This window comes from Mercurialis annua, linkage group LG1-X (assembly GCF_937616625.2).
Source record: "Mercurialis annua linkage group LG1-X, ddMerAnnu1.2, whole genome shotgun sequence".
NCBI classification, from domain to species: Eukaryota; Viridiplantae; Streptophyta; class Magnoliopsida; order Malpighiales; family Euphorbiaceae; genus Mercurialis; species Mercurialis annua.
The window spans coordinates 4461040-4484430 of record NC_065570.1 but is presented as its reverse complement, the minus strand read 5'-3'; the positions used below and the strand labels follow the sequence as shown (position 1 = coordinate 4484430).

At 29.7% G+C, this 23391-nt stretch overlaps 3 protein-coding genes across 3 annotated transcripts; 1 reads left to right on the top strand and 2 right to left on the bottom strand.

Moving 5' to 3' along the window:
- Positions 1–377: 377 nt before the first annotated feature.
- On the bottom strand, positions 378–2578 carry LOC126665607 (cation/calcium exchanger 2). The gene has a single exon (XM_050358445.2). It carries the CDS (start codon positions 2127–2129, stop codon positions 462–464), a length of 1668 nt encoding a protein of 555 aa, XP_050214402.1. The 5' UTR covers positions 2130–2578; the 3' UTR covers positions 378–461.
- Positions 2579–16165: 13587 nt separating this feature from the next.
- LOC126654026 (protein PHOTOSYSTEM I ASSEMBLY 2, chloroplastic) lies at positions 16166–18141 on the top strand. The gene is made up of 3 exons (XM_050348067.2): positions 16166–16501; positions 16961–17222; positions 17919–18141. The coding sequence occupies exons 1-3, from the start codon at positions 16325–16327 to the stop codon at positions 17984–17986; spliced, it is 507 nt and encodes a 168-aa protein (XP_050204024.1). The 5' UTR covers positions 16166–16324; the 3' UTR covers positions 17987–18141.
- Positions 18142–18554: 413 nt separating this feature from the next.
- LOC126654010 (protein PNS1) lies at positions 18555–20736 on the bottom strand. Its single transcript, XM_050348045.2, has 3 exons — positions 20306–20736; positions 18968–20113; positions 18555–18880 (listed from the first exon to the last, which is right to left on the bottom strand). Exons 1-3 carry the CDS (start codon positions 20384–20386, stop codon positions 18746–18748), a joined length of 1362 nt encoding a protein of 453 aa, XP_050204002.1. The 5' UTR covers positions 20387–20736; the 3' UTR covers positions 18555–18745.
- Between the last annotated feature and the right edge of the window lie 2655 nt (positions 20737–23391).

Genomic DNA, 23391 nt, shown 5'->3' with positions numbered 1-23391 from the left:
TGTTGCACGAATGACATGGCGCAACGGTTGCGTCTAATAATTTTTCCTAATTTAATTGATTAATTTTTTTTATATTATAAAGGATGGATTAATTTTAATTTCTTCGTTTTGATTAATTCATTCAATTCCTTTAAACAAATAAAAAAAATTAATTTATTTGATTTTAAATCAATCAATTGTTTATTTAACCGAGCCAACTTTTTGCTCATCGATGGCCATGGTTAGAGTAAAATTGAACAATATAAGAGGCAAATGTCATGAAAAAATAAAATTCAATCAAGAAATAAACATTTTCATTTATAAAAATTACTACATAAAATGAATCAGAGGATATAATAGCATGCTCTAAATTCTGTCCTAGCCTAACATCAAAAACAAACAAAAATACTTATACAATTGATGACCTTTCTTTGTACAAAGATGGAGGTTAGTTTAGTAATTACATATTACATTTACAAAAACTATGTATCTTGAAATTGCAAAGACCCAAGAGTTTGGATTAACCTAATAGAAACAGAAACAAAGTAAATGACCAAAAGCCCACCTCCCAAAACACCATCAAGTCTCATTTTTCTACTAGGCAAAATCACAAGTGCCCAAACCAAGCTAGCCACCAAAAACATCAAAGTTTCCAATAAATAAGGGTCTTTTGTGATCATAACCGGAGATGGATATTGTAACCAGGCTGAGCTAACCAGTGATAAACCCAAACCGAAAAGTATGTTAAAAATCGGACCGGCATAGCACCCGGACATAGCCACTTGAGCACCTTCATGACCATTGTGGTTCAAAGCCATGGTTAGATTTGTAATCAAATCACCTAATGAATTTCCCCATGCAAGAACGGTTAAACCAAGAATTGAGGGACTAATTTGGAAAATAAACCCTATTGAAACTAATAAACCAACTAATTCTTGAGCTATAAGGTAACTCCAAATCACACTCATTATAAACCCTCCTGCTAACCATGGGAATAGAAATTTCCTTGGTGGGTTTGATTTTTCTGTTGTGGAATTTGCTAGAAACCCTAATGTTACCCCAATTAATAACCCAATTCCATAAATTACAAAATTACCCTCTTGAGAATTCCAAAGAAAAGATAACAAAATTGGTGCTAGTGTCACTGAAATAACAGCTACTGGTTTAGACCATTTTTCTTCAGAAACAACAGGAATTGTCAATCTTCTTGGTAAATAAAGTGGCATTTCAAGTATATTTACCATAATACCCCAAAAAGGTTGCTTCTTTAACTCTAATTCACCATAATTATCCACCTCTTCTCCCTTCTCCAATCTGGACAAAATTGGAATACTCAAATCAAAATTTTCACTAACCTTTAGTCCACAATTATTTTTGCTACTACTCCACACCATATCTGAAAAATAAACAATAATGACATAAATAATATACATGCCCAAAAAACCAATTGCACCCAAAAGACTAATTTGCCCCTGAAACAAGATGAAACTCAAAGTTGAAAGAACTATAAGGAAGAAACAAACATCTCTAAGAAAAGCAAATCTATTGACACTAATCTCCTTTTCCCTCACTAAAATGCTCATAATCCCAACCACAACTGAGGTTATAAAAGAGGCTCCACCCAACACAGTATTGAACCCAACATCAGAAGTTTCATTGCCCATAAAGGACACAAGGCTAGCAAATACATCAGGGGCGCCATTTCCTAGGGACAAAAGCGTCACACCAGCAATTATTGGAGATAATTTCAATAACCCGGATAGATTTTCAAGTGAAGAACAAAAATATTCAGAGGCTGTGTTTCCTAGCAAATAGAATAACACTAGAAGCCAGAGAAAAAGACCAAAATAACCCCAAATTTGGACACTTCCAAATTTGCAGTAGAAGAGATGGAGGTAGTTTATGTAGCCTTGAGAGACACATGGATCGTGGGTTTTTAGGTAATTGCACTTGGTTTCGTGATCTCCTTCGCTTGGAAACTCGTTACAAACTCTAATTTCATTAGAAAGTTTTGAACTTTTTTTAAAAATTACAGAAATTTCAGCAGAATTGAAATGGGTAATCAAGAAAACAGATGTAACTAAAAGAAATGAGAAATTCAAGAAAAGGGTATATTTCTTTTGCTTAGATACAGAGACCATGAAGCCCATTAAAAGTGGAAACAGAACAAGAAAAAATCTCTGTAAAATACGAATCAAGAACTGGGTTGATGGTGTTTAAGGCTGAAAACTTGTGATCAAGAACAGATAGAAAAAGAGAAATTATGCAGACCCATTTAAGAGAAATGAAGAATGAAAAAGTGGGGACTGAAGAAATATATATAATCAAGAAAGTAAAAGTGAAAAACAAATATCTAAAATTTTGTAGATAGTGGAGAGAACTAATTCAGCAAAGAATAAGGAACAAGATACCAAGAAATGAGAAACAAGAAAATGAATGACTTTGAGGAGCTGCGGAAAATGTTGACTTGGTTTGGTTAAATATAATAATGGGGACACTTGGATACCAAAAGCAATATGAACTTGGTGAGAAAACTAAAAATTTAATAACGCTATCTTTATTTAAGCTTTAGAGCTGGCTGTCCAAAAGGCGGGGTGTGTAGAAATTGAGAAACCTTTAGGTGTATCTGATCGATAGACCATGGATGAATGACGTTCCACGCCGCGTAATTATAAAATTAATAAAATTATTTACTCCCTCCGTTTTAATAAAGTTGTCCATTTTAAAAAAAAAAGTTTATTCCAAAATTCTTGTCCACTTTTAAAAAGTAACTAAATTTTACACTCAACTTTCTTATATTACCCTTATTTAAAACCCACAAATGAATAAAGTGAAAGTAAATTGCAAGTGGATTTTATATTAAATAGCAGTATTATAAGAAAAGTAAGCAAAGTTTTATAAAACCTATAAACAATAATAGTTTTTCTTTAAACTGTGTGATAAAGGCAAAATGGATAACTCTATTGAAATGGAGGGAGTATTATTTATTATTTATGCCATGTAGTATATTACTCCCTCCAGTCCATAATATTTGTCGCATTTGAGAAAATTTTTTGATTCATAATATTTGTCATGTTATAATATTAAGAGAACATTAATTGCTATTTTTCCATGTTTGCCCCCCATTAATTTATTGAAAGGATACAATAAACAAATGAAAATGGTAGTAATAAATGTAACCAAGTTTCAATATAGGGTTAATTTAGTAAAAATGTTTATAAATTAAGACATATTAATTAGTATTTTTTTAGTTCTTGTGCCAAAGTCAAATGCGACAAATATTATAGATCGAAGGGAGTATCATTAGATGACTTATAATTTCATGCGTTAGGTTTATTTAAAAAAATTAATTAAAAATAAACTAAATTAAAAATGGAATTAGAAAATTTGAATACTATAGGTGAACCTGAGATAAGATGATCCTGTTAGCCTGTAGCGAATCATATCAAACTCAGAATCATGTAAACACGCACGTGTAGATTTGGTAATGGAAGCTAAAAGCTAGAGGGATCTGAAATGGACGAGAAATTCTTAGGTGAACCTAGTCCACCATGTAAGACTATGAATCATCCACAAATGATATGCCACGTGGCACAATTATAATAAATGAGTCATTCATTTATTAACACATCATTGTAATTAATGAGTCTTTAAATTTAATTATAAATACAATAAATGATGTGTTAATAAATGAATGGCTCATTTATTATAATTCTGCCACGTGGCATATTATTTGTGAATGGTTCATAATCCTACGTGGTGGACTAGGTTCACCTAAGAATTTCTCGAAATGGACCCTAGTCCAGCTTACCAATGGAATTAACCATATTGTAATTTTCTTCTTCTTTTTGGCAAAATATATATTTAGATCCTTATACTATCACACTTTCTTGAAACTGGATCCGTCTATTTTTATTTATTAGAAAATCCTACGCTTTTAATCTTATAAATATTAGGTTCATTCACCATGAATGTAAAGTATTTCATGCGGTGGTAGTGCGACTGAAATATATTTTTATTTGTTTTTTGTATTGATTTTTTTTTTGAATTGGGTTTTCACACTTTTATTTTTATTTAAAATAAGTTTCGATTTTTTTTTCTCTTCTGCTTAACATATTTTTTATGACAAAAAACTTAATTTCTACATAAAAGTACAAGATTCAATGTGTATAAAACATACTGGAGAAATCAAATTTAAAAATATAATAATATAGTGACTCAAATACGTATTTTGCCTCTTTGGTTTCTATGGTTATGTCGAATGCAATATGGACCATTTAAGCCTCCCTCGAATATTCTCTTCCTCAGATGTGCCTGAAGTCCATTGGCTTTGTCTCCTCATAATTTTGCTAAAAAGCCAGAGCAGGCATTTCGGAGGATAATGTTAGCTTCCACTATTATAGGATAAAACAATTAATTATAATAAAAAAATAAAATTTATTGAATTAACTTCTCTTCACCATTTCAATGCTTATTTAAGTTTAATTAAATTTCATATCATACAACAAGTAAGGAATATACATAAAACATGATATGGAAAAAACCCTAGCCGCCTGCTCTTCTCTTTTCTCTCTAATAAACTCTAGCCGCCTAGAGCTTTTTATTTTATTTTTTCTTCCACAGCCGTCAATGGCTTAATTTTTCTATTGACGGTAGCCACCCCTTTTGTTTATGTCATTTTAATTTCATAGAACATAATAAATAGCCAATTCTTTTTCATTTTTCTGACGGATTAAAATTTATCACGAAGCACAGTTCAATTATTAATTCAATTATCAAGAAACGACGATAGATTCAAGATCTTTCAGTAACAAAATGGATTCGTCTATGAGTTATACTAGTTTTATTTATTTTTTATTGTTTGTCTTTTTTATGAATGTTTTACTTTGTCCTTTCTTTATGAAAGGTTTGTTGTCCTTTCTCTGTGAAATGTTTGTTGTCTCCTTTTTAAAGGAGTTGTTGTCTCTTTTTTAGGAGTTATATCAAGTGTTGATTGAATCGGATGCTGTGAGTTTGCGGGTGTTTGAAGAAGTTTGAACGAAGAGTGATTGAAGACTGCACTTAATTCACGAAACACGAAACAGTTAGTAATTTATTTTTATTTTTGTAAGTAAGGTCTGCGAATCAGAACATGTTGTCTGTTCCATGTCAGGTCATCGGGTTTAGTTTTTAAATTATCCCGAATTTCTTACAAATGTAACTGTTTCATATTTAATTTAATGAGATCCGATGAATTCAAAAAAAATATCATACAACAAGTGAAAAAACAAAAATGCTATGTAATTACATTTAAGGTTAAATTATATAAAAAAATCTCACCTTAAATTTTTTTTTCGTTTATACCATGATCTTGTAAAAAAAGTCACTTGTACCCAATTTTGGGTTTTTAGGTTTCATCTCTACCCAAAAATACTAAAATTGTTTCTTTTCACTTGGAAAAAAGTTTAAAAAAATCCTTTATTTTATATTTATATACTAACTAGACGTATGATATAATCTTTTATTTAATTGTTTTTAATTTTTTCATCCTTTAATTCATTAAGTTGTCAATTATATTTTTGTATTGGGTAGTGATGAAATCTAAATATCTAAAATTAGGTACAAATGACTTTTTTACTAGGTCAGGGTATAGATGGAAAAAAAAAATTAAAGTGAGGTTTTTTTTAAATAATTAGGTCTACATTTAAACTTGCAAATTATTTGAATTCTGAAAATTTAAATTTGACTTGTTACTTGAGCTTTTCGAGTTGAACATTTTCGGATATAGATTGAATCAATTTGACTATGTTTTCTAACTTTTCTTTTTCTTCAGCATAGCTAAAAATTTGACTATGTTTTCTAACTTTTCTTTTTCTTCAGCATAGCTAAAAATTTGACTATGTTTTGATTAAGTTATAGTGACTCGGAGGCGGACATGGAATTATTAGTATGACTCCTCCCTTAGTTTGCTTCTTTTACCAAAAAAACCAACAAGGAATTGATTTATAATTAAGATGAATAATTTTATTAATTTATAACTATAATTAAATTGATAGTTTTAAAAATAATTTAGTTTCTTAATCGAAATGGATTAATTAGTTTTGCTAATTTAATTCAACCTTATTTTTTCATCCTAGCTGGAATGTCAAAATGGATTATTAGGTCGTATCTAAATAATATTGAATCGATTTGTTGACACAGTTAGAGACAACATGGCTCATTTAGCTAATTGTATTAAAAAAAACTCTAACTCGATATAATTTCAAAAACAAATTACACGACATAATACAATTAACACGTTAAGATAAATGGATCACAAGGCGTGTTTAATATGATTTATTTAATTTATAGATATATTTTAAATATGATTTTAATTTTAAACTTATCAATAAATATTCAAATTTTACAATTATAAAAATTATTTTTAAATTTATTTTTATATTTTATCGAATTATAATTTTTTTATTATTATAAGTCGTAATAAGATCTATGTATTTGTATCATAAACGAATTGATACGTTTTCGACATGGACCAACTAAAATTCAATTCGAATTCATCAATTTTATCATAATCTAAAATTAAAAAGAAAAAAATTGGGATTGAGATTCTCTCAAGTTTATTTTGAACTTGAGGGGGTCATGTTCACGATCTACACCATTCATTGTAAAATGAACGGTGTAGATAAAAAAAGTACAATTTTAATCAAATTAATCTACACCGTTTATTGTACAATGAACGGTGTAGATCGTAAACATAACCCCCTCAAATTCATTTGAACTTGAGAGAATTCCAATCTAAAAAATTGTTGTAAGCAATTAACAATCTTATCATAAGTTAATAATAATAACAATTACTTTTAAATAAACTTTTAACTCTTAATTATCTTCTTTCACTTTCATCATTTCGTGTTTATAATGCAAGTGAAATCAATAGTTTAGTCCTAAAATTAAGAAAATCTTCATTAGCTGCCGACAAGTTCACCCTATTGGCTATTGATAAGCTTTAGTTATACAACACTACTTTTCTTTCCAATAACACTTTTTGGTTATTGAAATATCTTTCATTCCTTTTTAAAATATTAATTTATTTTTAATTTGTTTACATGAGTTAGGATACATTTTATAAAAATTGACATACTAAATAAACTTGTTAATTGCCTTTGTATTCCGATATTTTTAATTAATCTAGTTTTACTTCCTCAAAAAAAATTGTTAATTAATTAATATAAATATATTATACCAAACATATCAGAAAATGAAATTGCAAAGTGATTTGAAATGATTCTTAGAGATAATGAAAAACACGTATGGAGATAAAAACACATTATATTGTCTTGTCTGATTCGTGCATTGTTATGTGTTCACACGCAATTTGTGTATTTTCCCATCAATTTGATGCTAATCTGCTTATCTTTTCAATTAATTACCCTTAATTCACATTATTACGTATTACTCCCTCCATTATGAAGTAGTTGTCGCTTTAATTATTTTCACACAAATTAAAAAATCAATAAATATGTCTTAAATTATAAGTATTTTTACTAAATTAGCCCTTCTCGAAATTTGTTAACATTAATTAGTATGACTTTTTAACATTAATTAGTATGACTTTTTAACATATATATCCCTCCATTCTAAAATATTTGTATTTTTTTCAATGAATTAATGAGGGATATATGTGAAAAAATAGCAATAAATGCTTTCTTGGTATTCTAAAGTGACAAGTATTATGCAACAAAAAAATCTCCCTAAAGCGACAACTATTTCAGAATGGAGGGAGTAGTTTCTTTCAAAGCTTTTGTTTGAACAGAGGACCAGTTCGCCCTTGAATTTGGCACAAAATATTAAAAAAATTAAGAAAAATTACTTTCAAGAAAATTGGTTGAAAAACAAAATGTTTTTTGTTTTTATGTCAAATTTCATTCTCAGTTTTCTAACCATACGCGAAAAACACACAACAATAAATGTTGAATACTGATTTAAGTAAACCTTAATATTTATTTCATCCCTTAAATGACATTTAATAATTGCCAAATATCAGTTATTGTTTTTACAATTTGATATTTTTAAAATCATGCCAATTTAAAATAAAAAATTAAGACTATTTTTACACTTTAATCGTCTTTTTTCCACTCTTTTTTTACTTCTGTTGTCCAAGCAACTGTTGACGCCCATTTTCAAAAGACGCAGCAACAACGATGCACGCCAGCAACCACCAATTGAATGACGAGGACGCTATCGTTGTTGAGTCAAGACTTCTAAGTGACGATTTCTCCAATGAACCGCCAATTTCTAAACCTGCGTAGATAGTCGAAAATAGCTATGGTGGTAGAGGAAGAAGACGGCGAGCGGTGGAGGAAAAAGGCAGCACTAATTAAAGTTAATTAGAACTTTGATTAAGAGGTTTTTAATTAGGTGTTCCATTCTTTTTTTATCGTGTAAAATGCATTTTTTTTTTGCAGAAGAGTGAATATAATACAAAATGGCAAAATATGAAAATTTTTACTTTTTTTTTTTGAAAATGACTTTTTTAATGTTTGGTGTCAAGTTGAGGGAGTGTATTGATCCTTTGTCTATTTTGTTTTATATGTTTTTTTTTTGACAGTTGTTTTATATGTTTTCCTTTCCAGCTAATTTTAAACTGCTACAGTTGTCACTCAATATTATTAATAAATATATAATCATCAAGATAATAGAATTTAATTTGAAAGATACATAGCTTATTTATTTCTTTCTAATCCTAAGCATAAAATAATAATCTGTAAACAACAAAGGGCTCCATGAGCTAGTAAAATTTCATATAAAAATGGTAGTTGTTGATTAATTTATAGGAAACGAAGATTGCCTTTATTTCTAATTTATTAAGAGTTAATCTGTCACATTTGATCGTCACTTTAAAGGAAGTCAATTGCTTGCGCAATAAAAAAATACCTAACCTTATGCTTTGGCCATAGTTAGTGAATTCATATTTAAAGCAAAATCCTTTATAAAAAAAAGAAGAATTACTAATGATTTTGTCATAACTCACTTCTATCTTTTTTTAATATCTATTAGTATTATTTTAGTGCATCAGTTTTTTTTTTAACAGAGATAGAATTTTCATTAAAAAATAAGATGCACACACAAATATTCTATAGTGATTACAAAACAGACAACAAAAACTTCTTAAAAGTGTCGCTCTTGATATGAAATTTTAATCTCTTGAGCCCAGTTATGTGCTGCAGAATTCTGTTGTCTTGTAATAAAACGGATTATTGCTGAGTTGAAGGTGTGTTGAAGATACCAAATGTCATCACAAATACCTTTATAAGTCGCAATATTACATTGACGACTATTGATTGTATTGGATACTTGGAGGGCATCGCCTTCAAAAACCACATTAGTCCAGCCTAAAAAGGATGCCCAGTTCATAGATTCACGAAGGGCTATAGGAAAAATTGGCAGAGAATTTTTTAAGAGCAATGCCGCTGAAATCAATTGCAATTACACCTATAAATCCTCGTTTGTTATGTTTATCCACCGCTGCATCATAATTTATCTTGATCGATCCAAATGGTAGTCTAGGAGGAACTTGTGCCTGATTTTACTGTTATATGATACTCCCTCCGGTTCATAATATTTGTATTTGAGAATTTTTTTTGGTCCATAATATTTGTCATGTTATAATATCAAGAGAGCATTAATTGCAATTTTTCCATATTTGCCCCCCATTTATTCATTGAAAGAATACAATAAACAAATGAAAATGGTAGTCATAAATGTAAACAGTTTCAATGTAGGGTTAACTTAGTAAAAGTGTTTACAAATTAAGACATATTAATTGTTTTCTTAGTTCTTGTGTCAAAGTTAAATGTGACAAATATTATGGATCGGAGCGAGTAATAAATAGAAAAAAGGGACAAATATACTCCCATCGTTTAGAACATGGAGCAAGTTAGAGGTGAGCAAAGCTTTGAAAAAATCGACCAAACCGACCGAACCGGTGAATTTTGGTCGGTTTGGTTCGGTGATAAATTTCCATTCGGTCGGTTCGGTTAAAAAAATATAAATTTTCGGTTAACGGTTCGGTTAACAATTTAAAATTTACACTTTAACCGAAACGACCGAAATCTTAAAATTTTGAATGCTTATTATGAAAAGTAGGTTGATTTTTTTTTTAATATAATACTTGGTATGGTATATTGTTTGGATTTCTGAGAAAATGCTTGATTTCTTTCTAATTTTCATAGGATTCAATTATTTGAATTTGGAAAAAAAATTAATTGATATTTAAAGCATATGTAATTGAAAAAGCTCATAAATAGCCCATCTAACCGAACCGACCGAAAAAAATTTGGTCAAAAAAGATTCGGTTAATGTTCTTTGTTCGGTCGATTCGGTCAAAAATATTACAACATTCGATTTGGTCGGTTTGGCCATTTTTGGATCGGTTTTGACCGAACCGACCGAATGCTCACCCCTAGAGCAAGTAGATCCTTTTTGAAATTCAAATATCAATTAAACCTCTAACGTTTCAAAAGCAAGTTATATAAACCCATATGTATATTAACGATTATAAGACATTAGTTTCTACCTACGTGAAATGTCCATGTTATATTCCACGTGGCCAAAAGCTGGACATATACTCCTATAGTTTAGGGCGGGAGCAAGTAGGGCATTTATGAATTTTTGATCTCAATTAAGCTCTTAATGTCCAAGCCCCTTTATCTAACATCATTAACGAAACGCTATGTGTCGTTACTCCATGTCTATGTTGGAATGTCATATCATTTAATATCTCATATTAAAATTTTCACGCATCCTACTCATTTTGAAGTTCAAAAACGACCTTTTTTTCCCTTTTCCATGTATGAGATTTAGATGAATGGTGCTCATAGTCCTTCCACAAAAACAACACATATGGTGTGTTTGTATGTTTAAATCCAGTTGGATTTAAATAAATAAACATATGGTGTGTTCGATCGTTCGAATATATACATGTTCGAAGTGATGAATAAAGGTGTTTGTAAAATGATGTCTGATAAATGCAGAAAGACGTGGTAAATACGGTGGAAAACTAGTAGAAGAAAAGAGTTGAAGAGGAAAAATATAATATAGAAAAAGAGATAAAAAGATCTTTATAGTTTTATTTGAAAAATAAAATGATTTTTAAACTTTAAAAATATGAGTAAACTACGTGATTTTTTTATCCAAAATATTAAATAGTATAAACGTGTAAGCATAGAGTAACGACACAAAACATTCCGTTAACAATGTTAGATATATGGATTAGGATGTGCTAATTTTAAAACGTTAAGCATTTAATTGAGATCAAAAATTTGTAAAGGGCCTACTTGTCCCGCCCTAAACCATATGAGTATATTTGCCCCTTTTTGACCATATAGAACTTGACATGGACATTCCACGTAGATAGAAACAAATGTTTTGTAAACGCTGTTATACAGAGAGGCTTATATGACCTGCTATTAAAATGTTAGGAATTTAATTGGGATTTGAAATTTAAAAAGGGCATACTTACTCCATATCCTAAACGATGTGGGCATATTTATTCTTTTTCCCTAATAAATGATAATCCTATTTGAAATATCCTTACTTTCATATTGTTAGATTATTAAATATATTTATAAAAGATTTTGCTTTAGATTAGTCGAAAACTATATGTTATTACTTTATACTACCAAGTGATGTACCCAAGAACGCGTGTGTATCAACTTCGTTCAGTCTCTCGCAGCGTTCCTGTACCTGTGGATGGATTTGGGCTCAGACCTCAGCTCCACTCCTATGCCAAAATTAGTGGAGGATATATATATATATATATATATATTGGTAAGTGTACGGTATTTATGAACACCTGAAAGTGGTTTTGGACTTTATATTTATAAGTTTTGGCATGGATTGTGTCTTGTTTTTACTATGTGGGATTAGTGCGACTCCATAAGGTATCAATATTACAACATTATCCATGTAAAAAAATTATTTCCACATCAAACGATTAATCCATTAAAAAACTTATATAATTAGACGAAAGTCTAATAATAATAGTAGTATTATCCTAACATAGACTATGGATGAGGGTGCATTAATTGGCAATATAGTTGATAGATGAATGTGAGTGAACAACAAAAAAACTTGCATATGTTCTCAATCAACTTGCAATTTTCTAAAACAAAATCGCTAATATGAATTGATTGAAGCAATTTGGACCGCATGCTTCTAAATGCTTTCTTTTTCTCTATTTTCCTCCATCAAATGATCAAAACAATTTTAAATTTGGATATTAGTGTTCAGGATAAAGAAAATGACAGGATTTGGCTAGGGGAATTCCCTAGATAGAGTTGCTAGCCAAAATGGGAGAAACTTACAGATTAATTAAATGAAGTTGGACTTTTTTTTTTGCCATGCATGCCTATAGCCTTTAGTTCTTACGTCTTGGATTCACATATAATCCAATGGCTCATGTCTTAATCCTCTTTTTTAAAATTGAGAATAGGTTTTAATGGGGAAGGCAATTTCCATTTCCTTTCTTTTTAGAAAAAGTGACAAGTTTTTAGAAATTTTATTACTTTTAAATTTAAACTTTTACATTTTTTAAATTTACGTTGGATGAGCGATTTTATCCGTTTTTGGCATTAAACGCAAAAAATTAAAATAAATTTTTAATATACTGATATGATATATCAGTTAAATTTTATAAAGAAGGAAATTTTTTTATAAAAACAGCAATGGATGTCGCCTTCGAATTGATTATTTACATACATTATCATTATTTTTTTTTAATATAAAAATAAAATTTAATCTTATATGAGATCTATTTTTATATATTTAATGCTCTAAAAACTAAAAAAGTAGATAAAAATATTTGTTTAATGTATTTCTTTAAAAAAAATACTATTTTTTTAAAAAAATCAGAAAAAGAAGAAGAAGAGACTGAAAGGATACTCCAAAGATCACTAAACAACACTAGACGTTGGACATAACCTATCTTAAGATTGTTGAGACAGGACCTACACAAAATGACACAATCTCCTTATCAAAAAATTGTTTTTATAAAGTTTAATATAGGGCACTAAATAAGGTTTAACTGCATCAAAAATCACCAAATTTTACGTATTTTTAGTATTTAATATAAGTTTTTAATTTTGACATATTTAACATGAACATTCTAATTTTATAATTATGTATCACGTTTGCGTTTTTTATTCAAAACATTGCCGTTTTATATTCAAAACGGTGCCGTTTTATATCGAAATGGCGCCGTTTTACACCCTAAACAGTGCCGGTGTCATTATTATAAAATTTTGAAAGTTCATGTATTTGTATGTCAAAATTAATTCGTGACATTAATTCGTGTCTTTAATGAAATTCATAAATAGTGTAAAATTCATGAATTATCATTACATTAATTCGTGTCTTTGATGAAAATCATAAATAATGTAAAATTCATGAATTTTATTCGTCTTCAATTCAAACATGTCTAAGCTAAAAGAGTGTTTGATTAAATAAAAAAGTTAGAACGTAATGACAATAGAAATGCACTCTTTTGTGTGCATTTATTTTAGGAAAAAAATTTATTTAAAATTAATTAATTCATTCATTTACTCATTAAGAAAATAAAAAGATAAAAATAAAAAACTACTTTTACATAATATATATTCATTTACTAACATGTATTATTAATATATTTAAAATTTGAATGGATTTGCATTATTATTTGTTTAAATCAAACAACTTATAATCAATGTTATTCTCATTTTTATTTCAAACATTTAATCTAACAGTTGTTAAAAATTTCAATTCATATAGCTCAAGTGCTACACAATAAATTATTAAGATCGTGAGTTCAATTTCTCCCACAAGCATTCCTCTTCTCCAATTATTAAAAAAAAAAGTTGTTAGTAATTTCAATAACGGTTGAATTCTCACCGATTAAAGTCATCATCCATTTTCTGATTAATATTTTTTTACAATTAAATGTTTAATTTATGACATGGCAACATATTAGATGAAACTATAGAACCCTCAAGTAGAAAATTGACGAGTGAAACTTATAAATCAAAGTGATACAACATTTAGTTGCTATTATATTATGCAAATAAAAGATGAAACTGATAAATCAAGCTAAGTGTCATGAAAAAGATTTATGTTTTTTGCTATCCTAGTGTCAAATGATTATTGCTCTATTTTGCAAATCCAAAAAAATTATTGTTTTGTGGAAAGGGATATTTCCATCAACCAAATGAAGACAATTTCAAAGAAAGCAACACTTTCGGCATATGAAATCTAATTATAATAATGACATCTTATTAGTTTTTCTTTTGATGAATGACATCTTATTAGTTAAATATAAAATATTTATGTTTTTTTTTCTTATAACAAAATATAGACCTACTCGTAAAAAAAATTCAAATTTTTACGGATAGCTACAATTAAATTAAAGTTTTTAATTTTATAATAATGTCCTGATTTTATCATTACACTGCAATTCTAACCATTTTTTAATCAATTTAACATTTTAAATCTTTCATCTTAGTACAATATATATTTGTTTTATTTGATTTTAATAATTTTAAATTTTTTATTTCAACCACTAAAAATTAGAAAATTTAGAATTAAATTTTAATGTATTTCAATTTTTTTAAGATTAAAAGTTAAATTTTTTAAAAATAAATTTTGCTAATTATAGAATTAGTATAAAAATTCAACTGAAAATTGAAAAAAATTTCAAATAGATTAAAAGGTGTTGATTAAAATTACAATGAATGATAAAATCAGGACAATATAATATTAATTAAAAAATTCGATTTAAATTACCAAACACACACAAATATTTAGATTCTCTATTGTTTAGGCCTAAAATATAGAAAAGCAACCGCGAGCATATTTATACAAATAGCATTCTAAATTTACGTATTTCTATAAAAAGCACACTTACATATGCCCTCAAATCTATGGCCCGCCAGTGTGGACTTGACTTGGATGGTTAAAGCACTTTTAAGTGTACTAGTTTTGCATTACGTGCTACGCACGTGGCTCGTAATGTGACTCCTCAATTTAATTCGTTATTATTATATCAATTCATTTTATTTTATTGCCAATATGTTAAATTAGTTAAGAGTTTTTGTTAGAAACAAAAAAAATTATATGATGAAATTTGGCTTTATATGATTTTTCAGAATAGTAATTTTTAATAGTTAACTAAAGAGAATCAAAAATAATTTATCAAACCCTAATCGATGTTCTATACTAACCATTTCAATGCTCAATTTCTTTTTAACAAATTTGTTTATTGGCATTACACCCTAATTTAAATTAGTACGTATTGAACAATTTTTACTTGTTTGGTGGAATATTTTTCCATATGTAAAGGAAATTGCAATTGCACGAATTCAAAAATTTAAGACCTGAAGGTGTTGTCCAAACACAATATAGGCTATATTTATTTAGTATCCTAATTACATTATAACTCTAATACTAATTAAATATCTAATTTAATTATAGTCAGTTAGCAAATTACTAAAACATCTAATTAACTAATAAATTAGAAAGGGCTATTAGGTAAAAGTGCCTGTCCCCCCCCCCATCCGTGCTTTTATATATAGTATAGATTAAAAAATTGTGGGTCTAAAATCCGTCGTAACTAACAATCAACAATTTTGGCCTTACTTGGTTAGAGGTAAGTTAACTAGAGAAGTAGAACTTCCTGGAAAGTGATAAAAAAATTACTTTATTCATTTTGTATGTTATATTTTTTAGGAAGTTGGTAGTCAAACTTTCGCTTGACTAGGGAAATAACTTCTTTAGTAAAACCTAGTTAAATTGTACTTGCCTACATAAATAGATATAAAATACAAAAATATTTTTATGTTTAATTGTTTTAATTATTTATTAAGGGTATTATTGTCTTTACCGTTGAATGTATACAAATAAAAAACAATATATCTGGAAAGTCGAAAAACAAATCAAGTAGAATATTTCTTACTTCCCTAGTAATTAAGTTCATGAGTAATTAACTTTCCGGAAAGTTATTTTCCGGAAAAGTGTATAGATTCGAAGAAAGCGAGGCCTGAAACTCTAAAAGTCGATTATCTTTGATTAAAAAATTAAAAAATTTAGGGCCCATATCTTATTCTTCAGTTGATTAATCCAAACAACAATCCGGTTTAAATAGCGGCCCATGGCCCATAGTTCGAGTTCTCTTTGCATCGTTAACAACGAAAGCTCCAAGAACCAAACCAACCTTCAAAAATCCAAAAACACAAAAAAACGATCGATTTCTTCAAAGTTTTCAATTACTTGGCAATACCCATTTCAAATAATTAATTTAATTGTATAGTAACTGTGTGTTTGTGGAATTTCTTGAGCTACAATGCATTCTACCATCAAAATTGGGTCATCCATCACTTTACCCATTTCTTCTTCATTAAAACTTAATCCACATAACCAAAATAATGCTAATTATGGGTTTAATTCATGTGGAAACCGTTTCACTTTGAAAATTAGTGCAATTGGTCCTAATGGCTCTGCTTCTTCTCCTTCACATGAGGTCAATTTTTTTTTTTAATGTTTATGATTGTTACTGCTAATTGTTTATCTATGCTTTTAGTTTGTTAGTACACCAAGCTCAAGCTGCTTATATGTGCATGTTTCTGTTCAAATTAAATAAATTAATTAAATGCTTATCTTGGCACGGACACGGGCAGATGGGATACTTGGATACGGACATGGACATTGAAAAATAGTGTTATTTTAAGGTTTCCTATGTAAAATGTGAACTTTCGGTGTCCGGCAAAACGGGACACGTTAATTTAATGAAGTGCCCGGGCTTCCTAGCTTATCTTAATTAGCAAAAAATTATGAGGAATATTGAAGTAAATGAATATGACAGTTCATCATTTTAAGTGGATTTTAACTTATGGAGATTTTTTTATTGTAAATTTGCTCATTGTTTGGATGTTGTTATTTCCTTAATGAGTGGAAATGGTGAACTCTTTTGATATGGCAGTCAGAATCGAGGGCAGTGGGAGATTCACATAGACGAAGAAGCAGCCTTGAATCTCTGTTTTGTTATGACAAACCTATACCAGAAGAGATAATTGAGAAGCCAGTTGGTGTATCTTTAGCTGAGAAAGCAATTGGAGATAATTCTCGATGCGATTATTGTCAGGCCAAAGGTGCAGTTCTTTGTGCCACTTGTTCTGGTTCAGGCTTGTATGTAGATTCCATAATGGAGAGCCAGGGTATCATTGTCAAAGTTCGCTGCCTAGGTAAATTTGCTTCTTTTCAGATAGTATTTACCAGCCTACATTGAATGATCTCATGTTGTTTAGTATCTTGCCTGGTTGCCCCCCACTTTAGTCAAATATCACCAGGTCGACCCCTGGCTTATATGATTACCATCTAGGTTCTGCATAAAGTGTGAACTGTACCTTTATAATGCTGGAATCAAGTTAAATGACCCTGATAACGGGATTGACTTATAACTAAGAGCAATTGGTGTGTGTATTTATTTAGGTGTTTTTTAACATAATGATATTAAGCTACATCTATGACTTTTCTCACTTCTTGTTTTCTGTCTTAGAAATCTGCTGTAAATTTAGTGCTTTTCAAATTTTGACTATTTGCCACATTCTAAGAATAATCTGTGTATCCCGTTATCTTTTCTCGGCGGATGTTGTTATGATTTAGGAATTAAAATTGTACTGCTATGAGAAAATTATCAGATGGAAAAAACTATGTGGTTATTAAAAGTAGTGGTTGCTTCGTTTGAAACTATGCTACTACATATAATGTTTATGGTGGAGTATATTGGAGATAGGCCTTGCTTGTTATTTTTGAATCCCTATTTTGGGAAGGTTCAGTTTTCCTCTTTGTAAGAGAAGTATTGGGGCGGCTTGATTGTTGGTCATCTTGATTTACTTAATCAAGGTAACTTTTATAATGTGATATTTGTGGCTTGTTAGGTTGTGGAGGAACAGGTAACATTATGTGCTCGGACTGTGGCGGTCGTGGTCATCTTGGACCCAAATGATCTGCATGGTTTGCATTTCTTCCTTGGATTTTGTCGTAGTTTTCTTTGTTGTAACATTTACATGTCAAAGCTCACATTTGTTGTAGCTATATAGCCTTGAGATATTGTATGTTTTGATTATATGCAAAAGTCCCATGTATTTGATTATTCCACTATGATTCATGCCTCATTTATTTGTTGAATGGTTCTATCTGCATTTACGTGTGAACAAACTATCAACCTTTTTTCTAGCATTTCCATCTGTTTATTCAGTTAGTAAGTAGAAACAAATTTGATGCTCATGAATTTGCTCTTAATTCTTATGAACAACAAATATTATTCATGAAAATGACTTCAAAATCATTGCTGGACAGAAGTTTATATTAACTGCTAATATTTAGCCTATGCGTCATTGTTACATACTCATTTTTGGCCTGATACATGGTGGGATTTTTATATGACCATAATATATGCGTTGGTACGGATGAGGTCGATTGTTTTTGAAGATTATCTGCATCAACAATTGGAAGACAAGTAATGAAACAGAAAACATACACAGATAAAAAAATTAAAAGGAAAAAGTTGGAGATATAAAAGAAGATCACTATCATTTACAACTAGATGTCACTCTCAAACCACAAGTTAAAACTTTCACAAATTTACATGTTAAGAATCATTTGATCATACTATCGTTAGGGCAGTGTTTCTGGTAAAATGTATAATAGATTCACTCATTGCTGTATGGCATTAGTAATTATGCTATAGTCTATTCCAGGATTGTTAAGCCCCATTTCTCTGAAGCTCTTGAATTCGTACTGGAATAGTTGGGTCGAATCTTAGGCTTTGTGGATTTTCTGCATAAGCCACGTAGTAAGCTGATATGCATGCTTGTGGCCACGCCATTGCAATCCGACACTGAGGAACACAAACATACACATAAAAATTAGGTTAGTTTACAATCTCTTAAATATGTTCGATTTTAAGTTATTGGTGGCCTCTTACCGTGAAATAGCCTATCAAGAAGGCGTAAATCGACACTTCGGTTGCATAGCTCTTATGAACAGCAAGTGTCCATATTCCTCCAACCAGGGAGCATACAGCACCTCCTGCAATACCTGATAGGAAGCAGAACGACCCAGTAAGGTCAGAATTGATTAGGGATTCCATTCCGGTGTTCCTAAACATCTCCCATGTATCCATGGATGCCTGCACGATCCCCTTGTGATAAACCCCTACATGCACAAAACCCCATCTATTCCCATAGGTCACTAATGTTGAAGCTACAGCAGAGTAGCAGTTAGCGCAAGAAAACATGAACTCATCTGTACCCCCTGCAACTAGTTTCATCGCTCGTGCAGAGCCACAAATTACTGTAAGAAAAGGGACAGTAGCAGAGCCTATCGATATACTTCCTGTCAAGTGTTTGATTGTGTCTCTTAGAGCAACTCTTGTGTCCATATCAGCCCCAACTGAAAAATTTATGTACTTGATGTGAGCAATTATAACATGCAATGTGTTTCTTATAACTTGCATAGTCCATATCAGGCTTAGCAGGATCATCAATGTGAAGATTATATCTATTTCAGTTCCAGTAATGGTGGCGCCGCCGATCCCACACACCAAGAAACCAGAATAAAGAATGCTCGCAAGGATCGAAACGATGACCATTATAGTAGTTCCTGTGGGAGGGAAAGCTGTAGAAACAGATAGAATCTTGATGGCATAACCGAACCTCGGATTTACCCAGCAAGCATAAAGGGATTGAAGGACGGCGAAAACAACTGCGACAGAACCTATTGCTAGACCCGGAGCAGAGCCGATCAGTACAAGTAGTATTCCTACAGCACATGTTAGCAGAGGACTAAACCAGAATGCTGCTTTGAAAGCTGTTGAGGGGTACCGGAGTGTGATCCATTGCCATGTAAAGGCCAAAAATCCGGAACTTCCAGTTGCAGCCAGCAATGGTGGATACCATTTATTGGGGTGGAAGTTGTGACTACGGAAAGAGAGGAGGCCACGGATGGTGAGGACGATCACTAGAATTGCGGTTAGGATTAAATGTGCAAGAAACACGACTCTAAAGAGCCTCTGGCTGAATGGCTGTGCCGCCACTGTTGCAGTTTCGTTCTGGAGTCTTGAGTTTTGAACCTACAAGCAAATGAAAAGAAGCAGTTTGATCATTAGAAATTCAAGAAAATGAGGAAAAAGGACCAAGAAACAAGAAACGAAAACGGGTTTCTTGAATCTTGATGAGGAATTTACAGAAATTCTTGAATCTTGACGGAGAAGGAAAATAAAATGCAGAAACTGAAAAACAAGAATTAGGGTTCAAGAAAGAACCTTAAGTCTATTTTCTTGAAGTTGAGTAAGGTAATTCTGCATATTATTAGCACTAGAACTGGAGTTTTTATTTCTTTCCATCTGACAGCAACACTCTCAAAAAAACAATTTTCTCGGGTTTTCTTTCACTTTCTTTCTTGCCAACCACGGTTTGACTAACTTCAGATTTATTTATATTTTCTTGAAGAAACATAGTAATCTCCTTGAACAAGTCAGTCTGTAGCTATATATATGGCATCTCTAAAGAATCCTTAAAAAATGCATGAAAATAGCCGAGTCCTACTCCTCTCACATCTCTTTTCAAGTTTCAAACTAATCACGTATTAGCTTGTGTGTTGATTTTGGTTTTGGTGATGTGGAATGATGATGTGGCAGTTTAAGAAGGTGGGGACAGGTCAGCATCGGTGACGTGTTAGAGAGGGTCATTTTTTGTCATTTTTTATGTGGTTAGTCCTCTTATGATTTGGTTGAGCTTCTTCAACTGTAATATTAATATAGAGGTATGTTTGTTAGGTTCAACTACTAACTAACTTGTGGTTCTTTTGCTTGTGATACTATTGATTATTGGATATATTAAACTTGCTAGTTTTACCAGCAAAATTTAATGTTATTATTATTCAGTGCTTGTTTTGCATTTTTCTAGTGTGAAACAATTAAATGAATTATATTTCAAAGTTTTCAAGAGGGAGTTTTTGCTTTTTAGGATAATTTTTACCAAAGGTTTCCAAACTTTACTCTCTCCCTTAACTGTATTTAAAGTTTAAAACGTATGCCAATAATCCTCACACTCAAATTTATATATCAACCGCTCATATTGTTTACATTTCTCAACACTGTTTGTTTTTGGTATATCGCGAGTGTAGAAAATTTATTAGCTAAAAAAATATCCAAAGAAAAAATGGAAAAATGAAAGTTAGTTGGCGTTAAATAAAACTGAAAATTAAGTGTTGAATATAATAATTGCTGAATTTTTTAAGTACTGAAGTAAATAAATCCGTTTGAAAACTATAAATTTTAAAAAGTATAAAATTAATAATTTACCTAATTAACCTTAGAACATTAATAGTTTTAAATCTTAACTATTAAATATTTTTAATAAACTATTTATACTATTCAAAGGACAAAATATATAATGCATGAACAAAAATTTATTATATATAATATTTATCGTGAATATAAATTTATAAATATAAAATTATAGACTTCAACAAAATTTAGTAATAAATACTATTAATACAATAAGTATCTAATGAGAAGAAGAAAATTCTAACCTGTAATACCAGTGTAAAGATGTCAATTTGATGTTTGAGAGTGCAATTGAAACCGAAAAGTCATAATTTGGGTAAAATTGGTGGTTTTGCAACGTGAGGGCGCAATTGACTTTGAGCTAAAAGGTGGGAGATTTTTAAGGGGATTACATATATATATATATTGAGAAATGAATTTGAAGAAAATATGATTTTGATGCGTAAAAAAAAACTTCACTTCAGGGTAAATTTTTGAGAACAATAGGGATATAAAAGTCAATTAAATAAAAAGTTTCTAAGGTTTTGTTCTTAAACATGTTAAGTAGAAATTATAAGTCAATTTTTTTAACTTATTGCTTTAAGTGGTTTTTGACTTAATTAAATAATTTAAGTTTTTATATTTTGGATTATCAAATCAACTTAAAATAATTAAGTGCTTAATACATTAATTTAAGCAATAAATTGGATTATCAAACAATTAGTATAAAAATAAATTTTAAAATATTATAACTTAAAAATGAAAAGATTAAGAATGAAGTATAAGGATTTATGAAATGGGACGATGACAAAACTACCTAATATTTTAAAAATATTTATAAAAGTGCCTGTAAACTTTTTTTATTTACAAAAATACGACTGATTTAAAATTAATTATAAAAGTACCAAAAAATGAAAATTAACTACAAAAGTACGATTTGTATAATGTCGGTATAACTATGGTATAATTTTGGAATATTAAAACTATAAATCAGATAATTTAAAAATAATATTTGGTTTATTATTGGTATAATTTCAGTATATTTTCGGTATATCGATTATAAATTTTTATATATATTTTCTATTTGATAACATGTATATTTTTTTTATATGTATTTTTTACTATAGTTGGTAATGAACTAGAGAATTTGTATATTGTTGGTATAATTTTAATATATTGTTAGGTTAATATTTAATATGCGATGTGGTGTAATGTTGATGTAATAATAAAATTTCAGTATATTTTGATGTGTACACTCTTGGTATACTGTTGGTATAATTTTGGTATATTATTGATTTAATTTTTAGTATACGATTTGATGTAATTTTGGTAAATTTTTATTTAATATTAATAAAATCTCAGTATGATAATGTTGGTATAATTTTGGTATAATTTTGATATAATGTTGATATAATGTTAGTTTATTAGTATACTGACATTATACCCATAGTATACACCGTATGTTTGATATTATTTTTTATTTTTTTGTATTTTTGTGAATATTATTAATATTTTTGTAAATGAAAAAAGTCAACATGTAGTTTTGTAATTATTTTTATTTTTTTTGGTAAATGGTGTAATTTCCTCAAAAAATAAAGGGTGATAAATATAGTAAAATTCCCTAGATTAAGCCCTTTAGTATTTTGGTTTTTGGATTAGATGATGGTTATTGCTCTTTGCTAGCAGCAAGTTCGGCCTTCTAAGACAATGTAGCCCAAATTAAGCCCACAATATTACAGGAATGAACTGAAGTCCAAGTAGGGATGGCAATGAGGAGGGGTAAGGACGGGAAGCCATCCCCATCCCCGTGTCTATGGAGAATTCCCATCTCCGTCCCCATTTAATTAATGGAGATAAAATTATCCCTGTCCCCATTCTCATGGTTTCTCCATTCCTATGGGGATCTCCGTTCCCCGTATAATTAAATTACACTTTATAAATAATTTCATTATTTTCATAAGATAGTTTTTTTAAAAGATAATTATCGAAAATACTATTATCTTTTATTATATTATATATTTATAACTAAATAGAAACTAAATAAAAAAATTAAGTTAAATTATTTAAAATTATAAATAATA

What these genes read in the sequence shown, in the direction of transcription:
- LOC126665607 (XM_050358445.2), bottom strand. Translation starts at nt 2,129, where the DNA reads ATGGGCTTCATGGTCTCTGTATCTAAGCAAAAGAAATATACCCTTTTC.
- LOC126654026 (XM_050348067.2), top strand. Translation starts at nt 16,325, where the DNA reads ATGCATTCTACCATCAAAATTGGGTCATCCATCACTTTACCCATTTCT. An exon ending in CTTCTTCTCCTTCACATGAG is followed by an intron (nt 16,502 to 16,960) that starts GTCAATTTTTTT and finishes TTGATATGGCAG; the next exon opens with TCAGAATCGAGGGCAGTGGG. An exon ending in TGTCAAAGTTCGCTGCCTAG is followed by an intron (nt 17,223 to 17,918) that starts GTAAATTTGCTT and finishes GTGGCTTGTTAG; the next exon opens with GTTGTGGAGGAACAGGTAAC.
- LOC126654010 (XM_050348045.2), bottom strand. Translation starts at nt 20,386, where the DNA reads ATGGAAAGAAATAAAAACTCCAGTTCTAGTGCTAATAATATGCAGAAT. An exon ending in TTCAAGAAAATAGACTTAAG is followed by an intron (nt 20,114 to 20,305) that starts GTTCTTTCTTGA and finishes ATTTGCTTGTAG; the next exon opens with GTTCAAAACTCAAGACTCCA. An exon ending in TCTTGATAGGCTATTTCACG is followed by an intron (nt 18,881 to 18,967) that starts GTAAGAGGCCAC and finishes TGTGTTCCTCAG; the next exon opens with TGTCGGATTGCAATGGCGTG.